Source organism: Macrosteles quadrilineatus, unplaced genomic scaffold (genome assembly GCF_028750875.1).
Source record: "Macrosteles quadrilineatus isolate MER2022 unplaced genomic scaffold, UCM_ALF_1.0 Scaffold_7__1_contigs__length_78375512, whole genome shotgun sequence".
NCBI lineage: Eukaryota > Metazoa > Arthropoda > Insecta > Hemiptera > Cicadellidae > Macrosteles > Macrosteles quadrilineatus.
The window spans coordinates 30828377-30853185 of NW_026542600.1; the positions used below are offsets into that span (position 1 = coordinate 30828377).

Genomic DNA, 24809 nt, shown 5'->3' on the forward strand with positions numbered 1-24809 from the left:
GTGGCCGCAACAGCTAAATTTGTACATAAAAATAGTGCATCACAATCAACAACTTTTTCTCCCTTACAAGCTCTTATACGCATACAATTTTTCTATGCATCCAATTTGTGATTGAAGAGTTACTATCGCCAACAAGAAATACTCTAAGCTACATAAGTTACATACTTAAATACATTACTTGTTCAAATGTTAAGGTCAATTTCATGTGCATTTTGTTGGAGAGTATTTCAGCGTTGCAACGTTTTTAGACCTGCACAAATTTCGTCTGCCAATACTAGGTACTTTACTGAAAAAAAACTCTGTGGCTGTGGCTCGCGGCTCGCTCGTTCTCACTCATTCACTCTTGTAGTCGTAGTCGAGTTGTCTGGTCAAGTGTCGTTTCACCACAGGACGAGTTTGTAAAATGCACACCGACGATCAATACTTGTAAATAGAATTTTAGTGACTTCAAGCTACTTTAAAAAATTTTAAGCAACAAGCGTTACAGTGATGGCGTTTTTGAGGGCTGTTATTAGGTGTAGTGTGTCAAAGAAGTACGGCACCGGTGTCAGTATTTATAATTTAACGCTTCATGGTGGGAAAACGTCCAAAATCCGATTGTTTTTGCCTCTTCAAAATTGCAATCAGATTGCATTAAGATCATCAGCAGCTGGAGCAATAAACAATGTCGCCGAGAAAAATACATCTTTTGGCTCGAGACGTGATCCTTTGGACACTGGATTTTCCGACCCAAAGGCCGCGTTCAAGAGCAAAACTACTTGGGAAGTCTTGCGGGCTTACATAGTTTATCAGTTATGTTCGGTCAATTACCTCGTAGAACACAATGCGCAGGTAAGATTCAAACTATAATTTAATTATAGCCTATATTATCTGTAAAATTGAATTGGTAACTCATCGAACATAACATAACCTTATGGTTTACAAGACCGGTAGGGATGAAGGACACTACGAATAAAACACCTATATGGTATTATTCTTTTTCTCAATAATTTGCTTTACACAATGTAGCTCCATAGTTTTTTCAAATAAGCCTAAAGGACATGTACGTAAAAGACTATTGCTATTGGAACATGCCCTTGGTCTGACATCTCCATGGTACAATTTTACCAACCACCTTTCAGAATCTTTAAATGTAGGATCTGTCGAATGATGATTATAAGAGCTGAAATTACTCCTTGTTCTTTGGTTGTACATTTTTTTCTCAGAACTAAGTTAAGTTGGTGTTAGTTTTTCCACCCTTGAAAATGTTGGTGACCTCTGCAACCTCTGTCTGCCGGTGGCAACTGTTTAAAAAAAGTCTTCCTATCAACAAATAAATATTTTTAACTACATATTTTAATTGATCTTAAGGCGTAAAACTTTATGTTCTTATAACTACGGTACTGAAAATTGTAATCACTTTATCAGCGAGAATGAAATTTTTCCTTACTGTCAATTGGTAGGCCTATAACTTAATTTACCGTAGCTTATAATAATGCCCGGTACCTAGAATACCAAAAAAATGCTGTGCAATATTTTCATCAGTTCTCACAAAATCTTTTTTTAATACTAGGCCTTGAATTTGTAGTTTACCTACAATAGCCTAGATCATAGGTAACAAAAGAACCATTATGGTAATTTAACAATCACCATGCAATGTTTATTTAGTTACGGTAGTCATTAGATTCCACCTATCTCCTGAACTTCCCCTGAGCAGTCCACCGTTTATTTGAGATGGGCCTGTCTCACCAAGTTCTTCCACAGACAGATGAACTCCTCATGAGTTGCATGTCTGACCTGACCCAGACAGAATTCAAACCCATAGTTTATGGTTCTTTCTTCTGGCCGGAGGGACAACCCTTAAACGTCCATTAGTAAGACCTAATCGGCCTACAGCACCATCAGCTCAAACCAAAAGCCCAAGCTTATAAACTTGACTAACTTATGATACCTATATGAGCCTTTGAGACATATAGGGTTGATTAATGAATTCCCATAATTTTTTAAGTACCCGTGATTGGATTTTATCTGGATTAAACTCTGGTTATAGGATACCAAGCACACAAGTTTGCCTGACATCAAAGTTTATTTTACATAAAAAATTATTCATTATTTAGTATAGTAACTTAAGTTTGGACCCACTCTTTTAACCGACCATAACAGGACTGGACCTAGGTCGGATAGTTCAAAAATCGGTTAAACGGGTAGTCCCTAAAAACTAAAAAAATGAAGTTCTATACGTTTGGAATTATACTCTATAATCATTATTCTGAAGTCGTGCATGCATTATATACAAAGTAAACTACACTTGTCTTCTTTTTTTCTTATGGCCTACCTATTGATGAAGAGTCACAAATGAACCCAAAACATGGTTAAAAGTAAAATACTTTCAGTGGAAGTAACATCCTGTAGAGCTTAGCCCATTGTTCCGATCACTGAACTTGGGAACGGCGGTTAAACCGAACTGTTCCCAAAACAAGGTCGGTTAAAAATTAAAATACGGTTGGTTTTAGCTCAATATTTTTCATTCACCACGCATTGCCTAGACATTATAAAAGAGACCTCCAACCGCTTAACAAAAATAAATAAATAATTAACCAACTTAAATTTGAGGTCTTTCAAATTGGCCTAGAGTAGGGTTGCCAAAACAAACTTTTTCTAGTAAATCGAATAAGTATAATATGTTTTATATAAAGGTTTAATGGTATTATACAATAAACTTATATATAACTTTAAGTCTATAAGTTGATTACGGAATTTGTTTGTGGAACAACAGCTAATGGCATCAATCCCATTAAAGTAGTATTTCAACCCATATTAATTGAAAATGGATGAAAATACAAATTAAGTTAGGCTTAAGGATAGCCTATTGAAGTTTTCTAATCTGTTATTGTGTTGTGTATCGTACTTCTAAAAGCATCCTAAAATCCTCCTTGGAAAACTCCCAAAACTAATACTTTAACTAGGCTAGGTTAACTAGATTCACTAATAAGCAAATCTATTTTCTGCATGCAACACCTAGCTTTCTCAACACATATTTCTTTTATCAGTCCTACTAGTGTTTAATACATAGTGAAACACTCTTTTCTTCTCTATTCTATTCCCGTTAAGCAAAGTAAATAAATTCATGTTGTGTAATAAAATCAATGGATTTTAAATATACAAAAAAATGTAAAACCATTCATAAAAAAGTATTTTTTTAAACTTCATTTTTTTTTTTTTGACATGAAATAGGCCTACGTATGTTTTAGGCCTACACATAGGCCTAGGCTACCTATAAAACATACATACAGGGTGTCCCACGGAAGGTGTCTCAAATTGATTACGGAAGAACGGTTTAACGTACAAAGATGAAATGAAATAATTTCCCGCTAAATCGACCCCAAGGAGTAACGTAAAAATATTTTCAACTTTTTTCCAATACAGGGTGTGCCAAAAACTGAGGGTCACTAGTTTGAATCTCAGAATTCAAATGTATGTCATGTTTTGTATAATTTTAAAGGTATTTATTAGACAATAATTTTGGCGAAATCTTAAATTTTTCTGTTTCAAAATGGCGGCAATTTTTTTTTTAAATAAATATTTTTTTAATAATCTATGTTTCCTATGCACTTAGCCCTTCTCCGGTTGAATTTTCTTACTTGTTATGAAATTAGCTTTACTCTGATATACTACAAGTAAAGGTTTTTGGAAATGACAAAAATGTCCAAACAATTTTTTTTTATATTTGCAATTGCTTATTGTTCAAAATTTTCAAATAGAAACTTATGTCAAAAGGCACATCATTTTATAAGTTTTTAAATTCTGAACAACTTTGTAATTTACACTTACTTCGTATCTCTTTTAGTTTTTTGTGTAAATAACAAAAAACCTAATTTTCCTATAGCAAATACATGTTATTTGGGATTAACACTAATGGTCCCATTTTAGAAAAAAAGTTTTTGTGGCAGAGTAAAAGCTGGGCCCAGGACAGATTTACTTTTTCTTTTTGATGTTCCCAGAAGCTATAACACTATTCACTCAAATTTTTATATATATATATATATATATATATAGTATATATACGTCCGTGAACGCGATAACTTGAGTAATTTTTATAAGATTTTTTATGAAATTTGGCCTGGAGGTGTAGGGCAAACTTGAATGAGTTTACGAACCAGCAAGATCGGGTCATGGGAAAGGGGCAATATGGGGTTATGAAATGTTCATAAACTGTTTTTTTTTCAAATTTTTACCCTTAAATGGAAAAGCCCAATTTTAAATACAACCATCGATCGTGTAGAGCTTTAAAAAAATATTTTGCATATTAAAGCATTTTTGTTAAATTGAAAGTTAGGGAGAAAAAAAACAGTAGGCCTACATTTAAGATTCCTATATTATTCTTATGGAGAGAAAGAAAACTGTTTGCTTGCTTATTGACCATGTATGTTGATACAGTAGAACCTCAGTAACTCGACAGTCTGTGTAACTCGACAGTGTGTGTACCTCAACTGTCGCCAGCTGACAGGGCACACGCAAAAATAAGCAATTTTCTTAGAAAATTTAGTTTTAATTTAAATTCAACTATTAACAATCGACATTTCTTTGAAGATTGTTTACTCAATATGTGAAAATACTCATGGGAGTAATAAATTTAAGTGTAAAAATTAGTCTGTTAGGATCTTAATTTATTTATTAAAATCCATTAAAAATGTCAATATTCTGGATAACTCAACAACCTCCGAGCCCACATATAGTCAAGTTAGTTAGGTTTTACAGTATAATTTGACAAATTTATTTATTTCATCCTATGCTAGGGCCTATTAACATTTGGTCATAAAACCACTTTTGACCTTCCGCGTAACAGCAAATCTAGGTAACTTACTCGTTAAATCAATTATGTTATTTAAATGGGGAATAACATTTTTGTACTGAAATATTTGAGTAAAAATCCAATCAAACGGATTGAAATTCGCTTAGTCTGCAGGTTTGCTGCGGTGGGTGTATTTTTGATCATAGTAACGTCCAAATGCATACTTTCATTCATATTGCGTTTTGCGTTGTTTGTGATCACAAGAGCTATTGCCCTATTGCATACTTTCACTCATATTACTATGGTGTTTTGTGGTGGTACCACTTGAACAATGCGGCTCTCTGGCCAGAGATCTATTAATATTAACACAGTGGACCACTGCCAGTGACCAGCTACCAACCACTCTCAAAATACTGCTCACTGCTTACTGCTCACTCAGCAAGCATCAAAACCTCATTATTGCTCAAAGATATTGAGAATATCCCTGTCAATAATGTGTCAAACCATTGTTTCTAAATCAATACCTATACAAATCAATAACACACTAATAATCCACAACAACACCACCGTTTTCAGCAATTAGCTTAAAAAAATTGCAATAAGTCATACTTTGATAACATTTGGAAAAATGTGAAAAAATATTGCCAGAACACAGGGACATAATTTTAAATGTACCTTAGTGGAGCACTTTATAGTGAACGTGTTACAGTACTGTATAACTACATTCACACACTTTGGGCACCCATGAGTAATTTACAATGATTTACATTGCTAAAAATACCAGTGTACACTAACCATTCATACTAATTAGCAGAATACTCCCGGTATTGCTTTAATTTAAACTTACTATTCCACCCTCATTTTATTTTCCATAACATGTTATGTGTTAAACAGTATAAATATTTTCCACTAAATCACAGTCATTCCAATTTACCCCCCCCCCTCAATTTTTTATCATCAACGTTTTTAAAACCGAGATTTAATCATAATTTTACTCATACCAACTGTACTCGTATTGGCGGGTTTTGAATATTTTTTACAAAAAGAAGTACTCCTTTAAGTAAAATTCGCCCAATATAATAGCAGAGGATTTGTAATTGTGCAAAAATTACCTCTGTTTTATTACTAATCATGAAAATATTTATGATACAAAAATATACAACAGAATAAGCCACTGATAATACTAATTGCCATGTACACAAGCACAAATACATGCTGTGAATTAAACACCCTCTTCATAAGATAATTGCTTCAATGGGAAAGAAAAACTTTTCAAGATTTCATGCTAATTTTTAATTAGGGCCTAACAACAAAATTACAAGTTAACTTTAATTTTGGGAGGTGAACGTTTATTTTCGATTTTCTCACGAGCCTTAGCTCATAATAATGAAGAGATGATTGATGTATTAAGAAGGTGCAGTCGGTGCAGATTGTTTCGGCTGATGTTGTCACCGTGTTGGGTTGATCTTGTTGAGTCTGAGGCTCTGCATTGTCAATCTGTTGCATAATCTACGATTGTTTTGACTTTCAAGGTCAGAAGCTGATCGTTCTTTTCAGTGGTGATCACTTTAACCTTCATATAGGAAGAAGTTTTATTTATTGCGTAAACATCTTTAGTATTGGGCCTAACGATTTCTTTTCAACGATTCAGTGTTGTGTGAATATTGTTAATTTCGTTAACAAAATCGATTTTTTAAGTCAAATATAAAAATTTGCATAAACGAAACTTTTAGATTTTTCCTAATGTAGCATTATAACACCTATGTTAGTGTTTGGAATAAAAATTTGATTGAAATCAGATTAATGGTTTGGCCGTTGTACATTTATTTTCATGGCTTCCAATAATTCCGAAAAGGCTATACTGTACCTACATAAAAGCAATACCTTCTTTCTTCGATTTTTAATTTCAACCGTTTCCAATACACTCACGTCTTTCATGTGTTGTTTTAACTGAGACGGTACAGTCCCTATGAATCTTCGAAATACATTTTTTTTTATTTGTACTATCCTTACTCGCAACCAAGACGGTAAAAATGCATGGACACATAAGCAAGGTAGGGAAAGCGATCCAATTAAATTGTTAACGTTAACTGTCAGAACATTATGTTAAACATTGGTTTACAGTCGGTTTTGTGTAGCTCAAATACACACCTCAAGACAATATGTAGGCTTGCCGTTGCCTTCGTTTGGTAACCACGAGTGTGGTGACGGTGGTGACGCGTTATCTGACAGTTTTTACCGCCCCAAGGTGATTATGTGCGCGTTAATTGATCACCTTGGCGATATTTTATCTAGTTAATGGTTAATGTATAATGTTATGTATCTAAATTTAAAACTGTAATGTATCTAGTCCACGATGTACGAACTCCATATTAATTTAGTTAGCCTATATTTGAAAACAATACAATTTAATTCTATTTGCATCATAAAATTCAAGTAATATTTTGTCCGTCAGTACAATTTAGGAAGAAACAGTGGTACTTATTTTCACAGCTCAACTAATTGGATATTATAGTTTGGTCAGGTTTAATGTTAAGATAGTTCCATATTGTACTAAATAATCGGGTTAAGATAATCGAAAAGATTCGAATACTGTAATTTGTTTTTGAAAATATTTTAAACTTACTTAACCTGACCAAAATTATCCTTAAATATTTTGAAAGGGTTTATAATTTAAAAGTACCGAATCAGTTGGACGTAGAGTACATTTTTTAAATTAAATTGGCAGACCTTCTTCCCAATCACTTACTTCACAACTACATTTTATTACGGTTTTATATAGTGATTAATGTATATTTAAATCTCTTATCATGGATATTTAAACCATTACAAAACGTCTAAAATACTTGTTAGGCCTCCGTACCTAATAACTTACAGTTGGTCTTCAACATACACTGATTTATTTTACGTTCCCCTAGATTATCGCAATTATTTTTGCAACAATTTTTTGTTATTTAATGGATTATTGCGGACATTTTCTTTCTCGAACAAAAGTGTCACGGTGTTTCGGGATCAAGAATCTGATCCCGTCTTCAGGCTTTTACTTATCCTGGGTTCTTTGATTTTTTCTAATCATCATGGAAAATGGCTACACCAATCCAAATAAAATAGAAAGAAGCCTATGTTATATTTCAACGATTATATTTCAACCATGAAATAAAATGTAAATTAGTCGTATATAATTATCACATTGACTGTCTGATATTTACATCAGTTCCTTGCGAACTTGAAGAGTTATGTAATAGAAATAATTTCGGAATCTGCTCTGGCGATGCCCGGATGTCCCTACATGACGTAAATTGGCGGCCCTACAACGACCCGTCTGTGCAAACCAAGTCTGGAACCATCACATGTTTAGGAAATATTGACAGTTGTATTCTTCTTTGTATCATTTGGACGATGTTCGCATGCATCTGAATCTATTTATATAAAATAAGTGACATACTTCCATTGGATTTAATAGGCTGTGTAATATCAGTATTTTCTCTTTTTGCCGGCAGTCGTGTATTTATACGTTTTGTTAGGTATGCACTTAATGTGGAAAATATGATTCAATAACGGATTTTCGTGGTTATAAATGGCATCGTCGTCAGACGACAAAGTTTTCGTCTTATGCCAAGATTTCAGTTTAAGAATTGTTTGGTCCACTTATTCTCAGATAGGATTCATGAAAACTTGGCGTAAGATTGTTGAATATTTCTTTAGTTAAACTTATTTTTGGACGAACTTTGTTTATTGCCTCATTGGAAGATGAACGTAGGTGTTTACCAATTCATTGATGACATTTTTTATTGTTGGAATACGTGAGATAGCCTATATAAAATTAGGGAATCTTCATTGACAATACGATTAGAATTTGCTATGTCGTGGTCTCTGGGGGTAAACCCGTGTCGATTACAAGTTGTATATTTTACCCTTAATATGACACGTTTACCATTGAAGGCCACGTTATTGTAGTTAAGCGTAACCGAGTGATTAGACTTGTATTAGGAAAAACGTAATTTTTGTTGAATATTTTTCGATAGTCACAAAAAGCACTTCAAATCACGAGAAATAGTTCATATATCACACATTCCTTGCTCTGCATTACCAGGGCCAAGCAATGGTCAGTGGACCAGGCTATGATACATGACCACGGGTTAGCGGGCCTACACTGGGCTTCTCTAACTACTGTACCACTGCCTCTATAATCGCTTCCTTATTTACCACCGAGATCCACTCTTTATAATGACGGCGTAATGTCTAACTACCCTTTCGTGCTACAATGTATACAAGTCTTCACTTTAGCTTGATTGATTGCATGGACACTTTGTTTATAAATAGCGAGTACCTACACAAAATTTAGTTCATCAAAGTAAACTCGTGTAGGTTAAGGAACCATCCTAGATTCATTTTGCTAACACGAAAGTTGAGGAAATCGCTGGCTAGATTTTAAGAAAAGCCAGTAGTTTTTAATGATTGGCAATCTGGCGCAGTTATCCTTGATCATTGGGTTTCTGGATGAATGGTCCTGGCTAAAGAAACAAATGATTTAGTCATTAACGAAGCTACACATCTCATCTCAATTCTTCACTCATGTTGAATATGTTATTTTTAAAATACGCACCTTAAAGTCTCTGTCTCCAAAGCACTTGTAATGCCTTTCTAAATTTCTTATACGAGTTTACAAGTTTTTAATGTGTGTTATTCATGGTATTATTGCGAAATATTTCCATCTCGATCAGTTAAAAACGGTTTCCCTAGGTGAGCAACCTAAAACATAACAGAATTAGTTCACAAACCCAATCGTGTGAAAAAAAAACTTGATGGAAAATGCCCGCTATAATACCTTAAATAGGCCTAACACTAACTTACCATCAACAATAATGAATTTTGAACAACGAATTTTGTAATGTTTAATACTCAAGGAAGTCAAGAGACAAATTCTAGCAATTCAGTAAAAGTTTCCTGTATAGGTCACCAATAGACAATCTGTCTTACAATAATACATTGTTGTCAAGTTCGTTGACATAGGTTTGAGTGATTTCCCATAAGGAAGACCTATTTTATATTCCAGCCTTGAATCTATTTTCGGTGGGTTGCTAGACTAAATGGTTCTATCGACCCGACACGACCAGGATGGTTGTGTCGGTGTTCTGATGGGAGTGGGAGGTTTAGAAGGGTGGTAGGTGGCAGGGGCTGGTCTGTGACGTCATTACTGGAAGGATTTGGTACGATCGATTCTAAAGTTCCTGACTCCTGGCTACACTCCCACACCCACTTTTTGTCGATTTCTATCACACTTGTTATTAAAAGCATGCTGTATTTTTCCGTTGGAAAATAAAACTTGTTAAACAGTACAAGTCATTTTGAACGCAACTGTCTTTTGTACTTGTATTAATACTATTGTTACACGGTAGCAAAATTATTATGTAGTTTTGTTCAGCTTTTCCAGAGCTTGCCATATCGTCAATTCATTTCAATAATAATTCTGAACTCTGAACACTCACATGACGTACACGGTACAAATGTACCTTTTGGATCTATCGGGGTTAAAATATGTAGATAAACACGATTATTTAGACTCAAACGATACACCAATACCCTTCTTAGTTTCGTCGTAATAATCATCGGATAAGAAAATTAATAACATTGTCGCACATTAATATGTACTGGAATGTGCTCGGAATATTCGCTCAGCTATAAACCAGCGCAGCATTATGCCAAAACTGTTTATACATCAATGTCAAACATGAATGATAATGTTAAGTGATATTTTTAGGAATTTTGTGTTATACGTTTTTGGAATAAGGTAATTTGCGGGCTTTGTTTTTACAGTTGATTATTAACCAACCATCATTGACCAGCCAAACTTTATCGAGTATCCTTACACAGATATATTTTTTTTATAGTCACCGAAGTAAAAAATGGGAGTGTTAAATACAAGAGGTAATCGTAGCCTTAGAAAATGTCTGAGTAGCGATCTCTTAAGGAAATTAAATAAAAAAACTTAAGTATACGTTCATCAAAACTACACGACTTTTGAGAGCCTCAGCCCCTTTGAATGGCAGCTCAATTGGTGTAATTTTACCATCAAACTCAAATCATTGGAGGTTCTAAAAACTAATATAAATCCTAACACATATTATGTAGTATTGTAGTTGATGTATATTCTAACTACCAAAAATTAACAATCAAATTAAAATAAAAACGTGAAAACCGTGGTTTATAGTTGTCACCTTATACCTTTTTATCTACATTTATACAATGGTATGGAAGAAATGTCTTCTAACATATAAAATTACGTATGAATATATAAAGTATATTTTCATAATCGGTGAAAAATCTAACTTACATTGAACTGTGTTTGAAACCATATCGTGTGTTTTAGTTAACAAATGCAAATTGAGTACTAGTGCGTCATTGTAATTTCGAGAATCGGACCAGACACGTGCGTAGTTATTGCCACCTCTTTTCCTCTTATATCACATTTAATGTTCGTTCTATCACAACGGTTTACGAATACGTTAAAAACCCCGCAAATATGTATTCAGGAATAAGTTACGATCCTTTACAAGCCGTAAAGATTTACAAATAAGCTCTTTAAAAAAATCAAAGATTTGTGAATACAGTACATTTTTTTTTAAATCGCTTTGTTAATAAAATTATCGTTGTAACTCAATGCAATTTTACTGCCACATCCAAACTGCCAGTCACTCAGGGCTAACACATCAATTATTGACAGCCTTGCTAAGGTCGTATGTGTATGTATGTGTGTGTGTGTGTGTGTGTGATACAGTTGACTCAGTTGTTATACAATACTAGTGCCATGTTTGTGTGCGAACCACATTGCTAACCTTATCTCTCAAATCGTTACACTGATATACTCTTCTACTTTGTACTAATTTTAGGTTAACTGACCCCCTACTTAATTCATTTAAGTAGTGCTTATATTTTTTTTGTTTTCGTCATAATATTTCCGCGGATTGTGTCCTTGATGTGTAATTTGGTACTTTGGCGAATAATTGGCTATAAAAATTAACGTTACGTAATTTTACAATTTTGTGGATGGGGAGCCCTTTGAAGCTGCTCTTAGTCGTAATTCGTATTGAGCCAACCCGTTTATTTTATAACAATCTTAGCCAATAGATTTTATTATAAATGTATTATATACTTACTGATGAGTTTTGATGAAAACTAATAAAAATAGGATTAATAAATAAACTATTATAAATTATTTTTATGACGTACCAGTATACACACAATGCACATAATTAGTATATAGGTGAATAAGGGTGTTCGACCGTAATCAACGATAAGGCGGTTCAGTGATCATTCAAGCATATACGGTTTGTAGGGTACTATTTTTTGTCATTAATTAATTTTTACCAGAGAATTATTGGAAAATTGGGGATGAATTTGGCAACTAGAAAAATCGTTTGTCCTATTGATGTGGTTATAACAAATCATTAAAATTGTCTAGTGTCAGTCTTATTTGAGGCAGTGAGTTCTGGTGTTGTTTTACAAGCTTGTAATAAATTGCATGAACTACATTTAAATGTGCAGCACACCGAATTATAATCCAAATCACAACTTAACCCTGGAAAAGAAATTGATCTCAAGATACGTCGATGGAAGTGTGTGGTTGTAGCTAAACTAACGGCGGTAAACAACAAACACTAAACACTAAACACTCGTTAGACAACCTGCGTTGTACGAGTTTAGCGAGCATAAATCGATCAAACGGTCGTTGATTGTCGAGTAAATGCTACCGTAAAAGTTAACGTTTGATAATAAAAATACCTTGTATTCTATATAAATCTCGCTTTAGTCCTATGGTGTCAAACAATTCCCATAAAAGAACGTTACATATCGCTTTGTTTTTCGTTTATAGTTTCAAGCGAATTTACTAATGTAGCCAACTCTAGTGTTTTATGTCACATGAAACGTCCTAAAAACAATATCAAGTGCAATAGTAGATTAAAAATCGTCAAAATATATTTCCATCAAAATTAGTTCAATATATGTATTTTTTTAATATATTTTTTAAGTGAGGATTTTATAAACCCAAACAAAATTATGTATTTCGTTAAAATATACTATATTCAGTTCAATTTGCAAATGACTTCTGAATTTAAGTACAGTACAAGTATATTTAATTAGAATAGAACATTTTTGTGAGCTCGAAATATAAATAAAAAACATAACCACGAATGAACCTCTAACATGAAAAAAAAAACTTGGATGGGTTCTCAAAAGAGTTCGTGCCTCATTACTTAACTTAACTTGATGCATTAACATGCATTTTATAGTCAACATATCATAAAAAAGCAAAGCATAATTTTTCTCGTAATTAGTTGACTTAAAATGGATTACTATATACCTCTTCAATTTGATTTAGTAAAAACAACAATTGTCTATTAAACTGCCTTCCATCGCAGCCAAGCTTTCTTGGAAAATCGCTTTTTACTAATAACTATTTTTCCAAATTTTAACAAATTATTTAAAAAAAATATATTTAAAAACCCGATTACAAACCCACGTTACTCTCATTTTTACTTGTTGAAACAATTAGCTTTTCCATTCAACTTTCGTTTATCTATATTTTGAGCTCCATTGCGAGATTGTTACATTGGCAATATGGAGTTGTATAACTAAAGCTTGCTACTATGGATTACTATGGCAGAAAACTGATCTGTAGTGATATCGGAGTGTGATAACAGCTACAGCGCTGCGGCGGCAACGACCTACAACACGGCTAGACTAGGTCTGCGTCTGTCTGTCTGTCTGTATACGGTAGCCTAGTAGACTTTATCACTAGCCTGGTGACCTATTCATTGATATTCAACTTTCACTTAGTCCTGACCTACCCGACCTCAATGGGGTCGACAAATTGATAGAGATAAACTTGTCAAGCCACTAGAGGGAATGATTTATGTCTTGTTTACTGATGTTGTTGTTTCTTTTTACTTTCGCAGCTATGAGCAGGTTTTAGAGTTAATACACATAGTACATTGTAGATGGAAAAAGTATTGTTTTCGTAAACATTTTCGAGTTAGAGTTTTGATTGGATATATCTGTTTTGGGTCACCTTGAACCCGAAAAAAGTGTTTTTTGAAGTTCGACTACAGAACTACAGACCACACCTGTTGTCTGATTTTAATGAAATTTGGTATGTAGGTACTAATCTATAGTATCGAGTTTTTTATTTTTTTCTAATTTTCATTTTCAGTGGTGATTTTCCCATAAAACCCATAAATTAATAGAAAAATCGAATTTTCTTGAAAACAGCCAGAACGATTTTGATAAATATTTAGCATGTTGTAGCTCTTTATATTCTGAACAAAATGGTAGAACTCCCATTCCTGTAAAAATTACGTTTCAAAGGTTATTTTAACTTATGTTATTTTCCCATGAAACCCCATAAATAAGAGAAAACCCGATTTTCGAAAAAAGGTCGGTGATTGAAATTAGTATGTGATGGTCCTTATAATTCTTATTAAGAAATTGTAACCATTGAATAATTTGCTGTGAAAAATACGGTTCAAAAGTGTTTGTAACTCATGTTATTAAAAAAACCAAAACCTATAAAAACAGAAAAATAGGCTTCACGGTTATGGACTAAAAAAACCCCGATTCTGATTGAAACAGTCTGTTTAAGGTCCTTATAATTCTAATCAAAATTGTTCAACCCCCATTCCTGTAAAAATTACGGTTCAAAAATTATTGCAACTATTGTGATTTTACCTATGAAACATGCGCTTACCCATGATAAAAGGTTGTTGACAAGCTAACGGGAGAAAGTATGTGTCAGATTGCTGATACAGTTTATTTTAGTTTGTGCTGTGAAGATGTTTGTGTTAATACACGATAAATAGACTCTCTTCACTTAAGCGTGCCGCAGATGTGTATTCTATAATACAGTATTAATTATTACAACACTCATTTATTTTATTTATTTATTTTTACGGAAACCCCTATTTTTACAATCACACATGATTTATCTAACATCAATTATCATGTAAAAATGCTTCGGTGTAACACTCGAACACACTTCGAATGGCACTCAAGTTTCACTGGTCCTATGTGGGAGGAGAGTAAAGATATCGTTATAATTACGTAGTGGAAATTGATCTAACTACCGGTATCGAGTAACACCACCTTGAAACTAGGATTAAGTGATATACATACCTAATAAATATTAGGTAACAATTATTGCAATGTTCTTGGCTCGTTGATTCGTCGACTATAAACTGCAACGTATCCCATGCTAAATTCTAATGCTTCTCATGCTCATTTTGTTATCGGTCTGCAATATCCATTTAGCCTCTGCTTGAGTTCAAGACGATGAAGTAGTTTAGTGTACAATTGTCTACTAGATTCCTGATCTAGATTGAATTTTGCTGGGGTATTTTTGCCCTCTGCCTCTTTTTGGGACAAAGAAAAGTGCATTTCACATTGTACACATTGTGTGCACACTCGTCACTTGTGCTTGTGGGTCACAGGCAGTGACAGTGGTCTACATACCCGCCTACTGATGTCTAAGGTTGCAGCTGTGCTGAGGTCTCGTCAGCAAGTTTTTCGCATAGGTTTCACCTAGTTGTCTGTATAAGAACAATCCTACTTTCACATGTGGTAAAACCTACACCTGCTGCGGGACTGCCATCCTACTGAGGAATTAAATATTTGGAAAATCCTTAAACTAGTGTTGACAAATTGATGCCGAATGTAACCATGAGACAGGACCGAACCTAGCAATGGTGAAGGTAATATTTGCTGAATGGTACGATGTTCCGTTTAAGGCACATATTCGAAATCGCAGTATTTTTCTGTAATTAACAGAAACATCACCATCTTTCGAATGGCACTCAAGTTTCACTGGTCCTATGTGGGAGGAGAGTAAAGATATCGTTATAATTACGTAGTGGAAATTGATCTAACTACCGGTATCGAGTAACACCACCTTGAAACTAGGATACTTGGCAGCAATAGGGTTTAGCAGCTTCCCTTAAAAATTGGATGGCTAGATATGATTTTGCAGTTTCCTTTATGAGTTTTGCAGGTTATGTGAAACAACGCACTTTTGACCTTAGTGACTACCACATTTCTCGCAAACGTTTTATCTCCACTCATTCGCCAACACATCCCACTGCCGAGCAGATGAGCGCCCAAAGTTGTTTTCAAGTCGGGTATATCCTTTGGTTTTAGATAATTGTTTCAATGGTTTCTCCCTAAAGGTTTAGTAACATGTTGTATGAATGAGCACTGAACAGAGAACATGCTGGAAAGAGATTAGCAGTGAACAGAGAACATGTTGGACAGAGATAAGCTGTGAGCAGAGAACATGTTGGACAGAGATAAGCAGTGAGCAGACAACCTTTTGGACAGAGATAAGCTGTGAGCAGAGCACATGTTGGACAGAGATAAGCTGTGATCAGAGAACATGTTGGACAGAGATAAGCAGTGAGCAGACAACCTGTTTGACAGAGATAAGCTGTGAGCAGAGAACATGTTGGACATAGATGAGCAGTGAGCAGAGCACATGTTGGACAGAGATAAGCTGTGAGCAGACAACCTGTTTGACAGAGATAAGCTGTGAGCAGAGAACATGTTGGACAGAGATAAGCTGTGAGCAGTGAACAGAGCACATGTTGGACAGATGAGCCGAGAGCTAGAGGCTGCAAGGACATGGGGAGAGAGACCCTAATTACAGGCGGCATTGTATGCAGTAATGGCGTGGTCAGTTATATAAGAGTAGAGTAGAGACGGTGCACTGACATTGGCCTCGCCACCTCGCCTCGCTGTCTTGGTTAGATTACAAAGCCTACCTTTATTGGGCCTCCTCCCCTCCTCCTACAGATTGGCAAGGTTTTTGCAACCCCGAGGCTTCGAGGCCTTCAAATCTCAGCCTAAATACATCGCGTTAATCGACTTTGGAAACAGGCCCTCTTTATTTCTGATAGTACAATTATCACAATAAAAAAGTTTGGACTCTTTAAATTGTGTTAGGGCCTACCTACGTCACAGTTTTAGTTTCAGAATATTGATGAGAATAATAGACTTGTCAAACCGTAAATTGATTACCCTTCTCCGACTTCTAGCGTTGATACTCGATATGCAGTTTCCCGTTGCACAGGATTTCCCGTAATACGAATCACCTCATTTTTCAACCCGGATAATCTTGTTATCGGAAGCTCTATGCCATTCAATTCCACCCCGTATCCCTATGTTTGTAACAGTGACGTTCAATTTAACCTCCTTAAAACTTGAAGGTCGTTTGTAAATAAACTTGGTCAACTTTGGTAATCCAAGTTTTAATGAGAAAATGGGCTATCTGAACTAATTCATGCTGACTCATATTGTATATTTATGGTGATTTTCATCCAAATATTTAATCACATCACCTTACATGTGAAATTTATGGACACCCAATGTCAATCCTAACATTTTAGGTACCGGTACACAAAAGTTCTTAACATGCCATACGGCATGTTATCATTATATGCAACATGTTCTACTTCAGTAACATTTTTGTACGTTACTGTTTGCTACTTCACACTAAAGTGAAACAGTAACTTTATAACTACATACTACTTTATAACTTTATAGTAACTTTTTTTTTATTTACGGTCAAAAACCGTAATGTTTTTGTAATGTATTTTTTTCACTTTGCTTGTTTATAGGATATAAGAGGTGATTGTCTCCGAAGGAATAAAACATTAAAGGTTACTGTAGAATAATAAGGTTATAAGGTTGCTATAGCTTATAATTATTATTTTGATTATAATTTAGATAGTTTATAATCAGTTAACTAAAACAAATCATTTTTTGAGTTCAGCTTAGTTTGCTCGAGTAAATACGAGTAGTTCTCCCCTAGGACGATTCCAAGGGAAATAGAAACGTTTTGTCCATAAAATATTGAACCTTTTTAATATTTAGTTTAGTGCCATTTTCAAGAAGCATAATTATAATTATTTGTATTTTTGACCTTTTAAATCTGTTTAATTTTACACATTTTGAATGGCTTCTAAATATTTATGAGAAAGTCAATAAGGTGTTAACATTTTTAGGTCTTTTGAAATTTGTAAAGATAAGTTTGGTTAAGATGAAAAACATTGTTCATTATTCTAAAAAATACATGTGAGTGCTTCACGATTTGTAATTTTTTAAATATTTTCATTCTACGTTTTTATGGACAGTTATTATAACTCCAGGACAGTAAAACTACATACACTAAAATAACATAAAAACCCGAAGACTTGCTTATAAGACAACGTCAAACTATCATAAAATCTGTCACATGCTCTCAAAGACCGATCATAAAATCGAAAATCTTCCATTATAGTATAGTAGTATCCAATATTAATACTGTACACATTAGTTATAATATTAATTATCGTGATCTGAGATATTACTTGCGTTTAAAAGTTTCCACCGAAGATTGCACGAACTATTGTATGCACTATACGAGTCATCAAAGATTTTAAGTGGAAACAAAATCGCAATCTATCGATTCATCGGAACGATAAATTGGTCAATCAGATCGTTACAATTTATCGTAGCGTGTATACCCAGCTTAAACCATGACGAGTATGGTGCAACGACATACAATAAAATATAAGTAGGAAATTATTAAAATGTATTTTTATTCATTTAATGAAACCCAGATCGGGTTGGTTTTATGTAAAAATATATTCAAACATGACTTCATAGTTGAAGCTGAACCTGAAAAGAGTTTTAACTGAACACTTCACCGTTAACATAATATATTTATTTCAAAACCTTGCTACAGTTAATTTAAAGTTGGTAAACTATTATAAGTAATGTTTTAGCAGCTGTAGCACATTAAAGTAAGTACGTTTAATATAGTTTGTGCATGGAGAATATTTTGAGCTATGAAATCTCCAAGTTATTATGTTCTTTCCTGGTTTCGCGGAAAGATCAAATCGTTTCCGTGAATCATCCTTTTACACTGCCAAACATGGTTTGAATTTCGTTTGATGTTACAAAAAGTAATGCGCCACATATCCCCTCTAAGCCAGGCTCAATGTTATCACAAGTAGTTGTAGTTCAAACTGAGTGAAGTTTGCCGCTCCTTCATAGTGTAATCCCACCAGATAATTCTCTTATATCAAGTACCAGTGATTGTTGAGAGCTGCTCTAAGCTTAGTTCAAGTGGGATTTCCAATGGCTTGTCGTTAAAGTGGAATTTTTCCATTTGATTTTGAAGGTAAAATTATATGTGGTAACCTATCTGATTATATGTTCTTCGTGCCTAGACGAATAATCGTAGGATAAAAACTGTAATAAGGCGCAATCGGGTGTAAAAGTAGGTGAATGTTAATTGTAACCTACCAACACCGCATGATATTCATCCATTGAGTGTACACTAGTTTATTTTTTAATTCGATCTAGGCCTAGGTTTTCAAGAATATGTATATGCATTTATGACCAGAATAAATTGCCCTCTAAATTTAGATTCTCAAAAAGTTGATTATTTAAACATAAGCTCCGATTCGGCATTTAAATTTTTGTGCGAATATACTTGTTCATTACGACTTTACGATTATTTACATATGAGGTACTATAAAATCATTTATGTGTCAACATTGGAAATTACTTATAGTTGACATACTACAGTAGTTTTTAAGTAATATTGGTAAACATTTTAAAATTGCCACAGAATTTCAACAGTCCATTTTCAACAACTGCAATTTCGTACTGTACTTGTTTATTCCATAAGTATTTTTATTTCACCAACGACAAAAGAAAATTAGGAATCTTTTACACAAACGGGTGAAACTAAATCGGCATTTTGTCTCAATTAATTTAGTAAACGTAGGTTTAAAGTTTTCAATACAAAACTGAAAGTTTCGCCAGAAATAAATTGGAACATTTGTGCTGTATTTTAGTGTAAAGCACAATCTTCTACAATGTTCTATTAAATCCTCTCAAATTCTATTGACAGAGTGGTTGATTATAGTCATTGTCCATTTATTCGCTCATTAGCCCCGAAGGATCAGCTGATATTGGCCAACTCGAAACAATTTGTTACTGTATATTTAACTATCCATATTTACCACGGCCAACCCTTTTCTGCGTGGTAATGATAAAAAATTAACATGAAAATCACTTCAAACCCCAGGAAAGCAGCTTAGGTGATCACGTTAGTTAAATATTTATTAGCTTAAGTCTGCCATAGTTGAGATTATATAAGACCTGGTCACATTACTTTATATAAATGGACCTATACTTTTATATCTTGCACCGACTAAGTGTAGTTAAGTATGTTATCAAAATTTCAACCTCTTGCTTTGTTTTACCGTCACCTCATTATAAAATGTGTAAATGGTTGGGAATCCTAGAGTGAAATAAGGTTTATAAATCAAAGTGATTTTTTTCTCGGTGAAATTTAAGAACCGAATTGCTACCGTATCTTGTATCCGTCCGCTAACGTCTTGACCGACCAGGCGGTATGAGCAATGTCTTGACTATTGTTTCAGAAATAGACTCGGGGGCGGAGACCACACCACATCACAAGACTTACACCTGGTGTGGTGTGGCTTGGGGAACGCATCTCGTTGTATAAGAGGTCGTCACCCCACCAACCGTCATCCGTCACCAATGATCGCTGCAGATGGTTAAATCGAGGCTTGAGGTCGCTCGTTTGGCAAGTACCTCCCCACTTGGCAGCAAACCCGTGCAACCCGAACGTGGTCGCAGGAAAATTACACCCGCGATCGGTTATTCGGAGAAAACTGTGCAATTCCTGACCACTGTACCATCGTATGTTTAATGTCAGTTCAATTAGTTAAAATCCTCGTATACGAGAGTTTTACTCCTAGCACATTTTTTAAGGTCTATTTTGGAGATTTTAGGTGAAATTATTATAGTCTCGGAAGGAATAAAGCGTTAAAGGTTACTGTCGAATAATTTGTATTAACAGAACGGGCGGGAGTGCAAATCTTAGTGCCAATAATTCACCGACGATTTAGATCCAAATCTCTACCCCATTGACTGTTTGACCACCTATCTATTATAAGTATCGATGGGCAAGAGGTTCCTCAAGCCACAACTTCAAATGTAGCTCGCAGTCAAGAACATTTCGAACGCTGCCAGTTACAGTTGAGTACATCTGCCAATCAGGTGACCAGACAGTGCATTGCAAAACTCATCGTCTTTCTGTTGCCTTGCCCTTGCCACCTGTTTAGGTTACTGAAACGTGTCATTTGAGGAATTGTTGCGGGCATTTTACATCACGACGAACAGGTTTTCCACGAAGTTTCATGGGATGTAATCTTATACCGTCCTCAGGCGATAAATAGCTGAGGATAAGATGCGAGATTCCGGAACTTATGTAAAACTTGATTTTAGTTATAGTAATAGATAATCTGTTTCCATTTAACGTTACTAAACTATGTTGAGGTGTTACATGTTTCATCACGAAGTTTTCAGTAAACTTGTTTGTACCAATCATGATGACAAGTGTTCACAATAACCCCTATAATGTTAACATACTACAGTATCGCCAAATATTGTCTTCAAAATAGTGAAAAAGTGAGGACACTCATTAAGAAAAAAGGGGCGAGCTGCAAGGTATAGTGCTGCTGGAAGGAAAACCTTAAGCCATCTAAATTAATCACTGCATGGTCTAGCATCCACACGACATAATTAGGCGCAGAATAATGGTTCATTGTACTTAAATTAATTGATGCAAATCCTCACGATAACCAATTAATTACAATTAAAACACTCTCGGTGGGTCAGTTCCAGCTTTATAGGCATATCAGCACGAGATGATGCATACACTGTTTTGTAAATTATATATGGAAAAAAATGTTGATTTTATTTGATAAAAAGGATCTGTTGGGTATAGTAATTGTAGATGGAAACATTCTATGTGAATATTTTAATTGACATCCTTACCATTTGTGAGTAGATTGCCTTTCAAACTTTTTACGTGATTTTTATTATTTTTATCTTTGATTACAATTTTACATTCCACGTTCTTAAATTAAAACTTCTTATTTAAATTGTTAAATCTAAATTTTTATGCTTCTAAATTTGACAAAACATTTTTATAAAGGATAATTCCGTTTATATGGATGGTAATACAGCTGAAATAATAAATCTTGATTGTCGCTATGTAAGTAACTGTATAAGTTAGTTAATTATCACTGTTATAAATCAGTTGAACACTAATTGGATTGGGTTATCGCATGTCACCCGATGCTACATTTACGACTAACAAAAAAGAAAATTGAGCTTTGCTTAAGTATATTTTTTTCATAAAATCGTTCGGAAAGATTAGAGTTAATGTATTAAGTTATAATGTACATATTATCAAATTTCCCATATAGGGAAAAACCTATTATCGTAGGTCACATGGTAAGACCTGGAACCAGGACCGATTTACTTTTTCGTTTTCATGCCCCCAGAGGCAAAAAATTCCCGTTAGCTCGATAACTCAAGCAAAAATGATCCGAAGTTGATGAAATTTTGTACAAACGAGTAAACCTACATATATTCGAACGAGTTCGCGAACCAGCGAGTTTGGACCATAGGAACGGGGTTTTATGGGGGGGGGGATTTATGGGGTAAAAATTGGTTTATCTAATTTTTGACCCTCAAAACATAAAATTTCCCAACTTCTCTGTCAACCATTTTAAAGAGCTAAAAAAAAATAATTCAGTACATTTAAATGTTTTGGTACAGTTGTTGGTTACGGAGGAAGTTAAAAATTAAAAATTTAAATTCCCATATTATTCTTTTGGAGAATTAGCATACATTTGTAATTTGCTTGTTTATGGACATATTTTGATCAATCTTAGTAAATGAATTCATTTTTTACTAAGCTATTAATGTTTTTCAAAAAACACACTTCCTTACCCTCCCTGTTGCAGCAAACCTAGGTACTCGTTAACCTAATGTTATTGAATTATATTTAATTGAAAATAAAATCAGGTAAATGGAAATTCGCTTAGTCTACAGGTTTATACTGGGGGGGGGGGGGGGGTATTTTCATTTTTGAATTTCAAGGAATTTCGTGATAAAAGCTATAAGATTTTGTTTGAACCTCATATACATAATGTATTAAATAAGTAAAAATTGCCAAAATTTAAAAAGAAATAATGCTTTCTAATAACAAATTCATCTCAGTAATAGGTCTAAATACAAGCATGCGATGGACATGCATTTTTAGAATATAAAATATAGAATCCGCTTATTTTGCTAACATTCTTGTATTATGCAAAATACATTAACAAATGATTTTAATAAATAAAATTCTTCATTTATAATTATTTATAAATAACATAGCCTTCAATACTAATAGTTAAATATATCATTTATATTTATTGTTATATTTCCTAGGTTAGTCTCACTTGTCTCTGTTAAGTACATGTTTCTTAGACTTAAACTTTTTTACTATTTATTCAATTACCGTATGTCTTGTATTATTTATGTCTTGTTACTCCTAGGTATAAGTAGTTTTTTTCTGTCTTAGATTTTGCATGTTCCCCTATTGTATTGTTCATCAGTTTCGCATTGTTACTTAGTTTTAGCATTTAGTCATGATGAGTATCTCACTATTATTGTAATTCTTATTGTAAATTGGTGAAATCCGTTGGCAATAAATAAATAAATAAATAAATAAATAAATTAGTATACAGCCTTTTGTTAATGCATACCAATCGTGTTACTTATTTTGTAAATTATTTGTTAGTTTCATTAAGGTATTTATTGACGAGATTGTAAATGACAAACGAGTTGTTTGTTTCAGTCTGATGTCAAACAATTTGTACAACCAAGTCTGAGTACATTAGCACGGCATTGTTGAGAGCGAGGTTCTATTAGACTAATTAGAAACTGTAACTCTCACTCTCAACGTCCTACCAAGGCTGCTAGAAACGGAACTTTGATGTTAAAAGGTCTCATACTTGCTAACCCTCGAATACAGTTTTGCACCTTTTAAACATGAAATAGTAATACACGAATAAATGTTAGCTAAGAGATTATTGCACATTTTCTATCGTAATTAGTGAAAAACAAAGTTTTCACGACGATTCGGAATCTGGAATCTGATCCTGGAATCTGATCCCGTCCTCAGGTAAAAATAAGTACATTTCTCTTCATAAAACAGGGGAATTCTAAATTATTGTTAAACTTTTGATTGAAACTATATTAATGAAAAACTATACAACCTATCATCACGGGGAGAATATATTGGAAAGAGGAGATTCTAAAGTTTTGTTTGACACCACATTGGTTAACATAGTTGCAAATTTATTCTCTACAGGCTTTTTTTTTATATTTTAACTACGGTTTTAAGTTAATTACACAAGTTAAAATCTAAGAAATTCGCGGCGTATAAAAAGTATGTACACATTTTAGTAGATGATTTAGTGAAGAATAAAAAATAACAAGATTATGGGTGAAAACTATTAATGCTCTATGTACTCTGGCTGCACAGCACACATCCATTCGATTATTTAAGTCGTCCAAAACTCTAAAACACAGAATTTCTTTTTTTTTAAGGTTCCTTACAGTTTACAATAATGGCGGACAGCAATAACTGAACAGTAAATTATGGAACTAATGGACCCCTAACGGTATTACTTGAAACTTTTGACAATTCAACGTAAAGTCTAAAGTTATGTGAGTTATAGAGGTAAAAGTGTGTAATTAATTTAAAATTCTAGATAAAATCTAAAAATGTCTGTAGAGGCTAATTTTACAACTACGTTTACCAAAGTGGTGTCAAATAAAACTTTAGAATCTTCTATTTCAATTGATTCTCACCCCGTGATGATAGGTTGTATAGTTTTTCATTTATAGAGTTTCAAAATCGTAACAATAATTTAGAATCACCCTGTATTTAAATGATTATAATTTATAAATGAATTCATAACGAAATTATACTGATAGTTACATTTATTGTCGCTTATACACAATTGTTGTTCTTTCAGCCAATCAGAGTCGAATTGTTTCGTAAATGTTTTGAACTGTTACAAAATAAACTTTAGTACACTTTTATTAGAGAAGAGATTGGCTTGATGAA

The 24809-nt window shown here is 33.8% G+C and overlaps 1 protein-coding gene across 2 annotated transcripts in view; it reads left to right on the forward strand.

The window, feature by feature from the left end:
• Window positions 1–312: 312 nt before the first annotated feature.
• Window positions 313–24809, forward strand: part of LOC128997737 (proline dehydrogenase 1, mitochondrial-like) — a 74851-nt gene continuing 50354 nt past the window's right edge. Inside the window, exon 1 of one of the 2 annotated variants that reach the window (XM_054423386.1) lies at window positions 313–831. In XM_054423386.1, coding sequence (XP_054279361.1) covers window positions 490–831 — 342 coding nt within the window. In that variant the 5' untranslated portion in view covers window positions 313–489. The remainder of the gene's footprint in view (window positions 832–24809) is intronic. The other variant, XM_054423387.1, reaches the window with a different exon arrangement.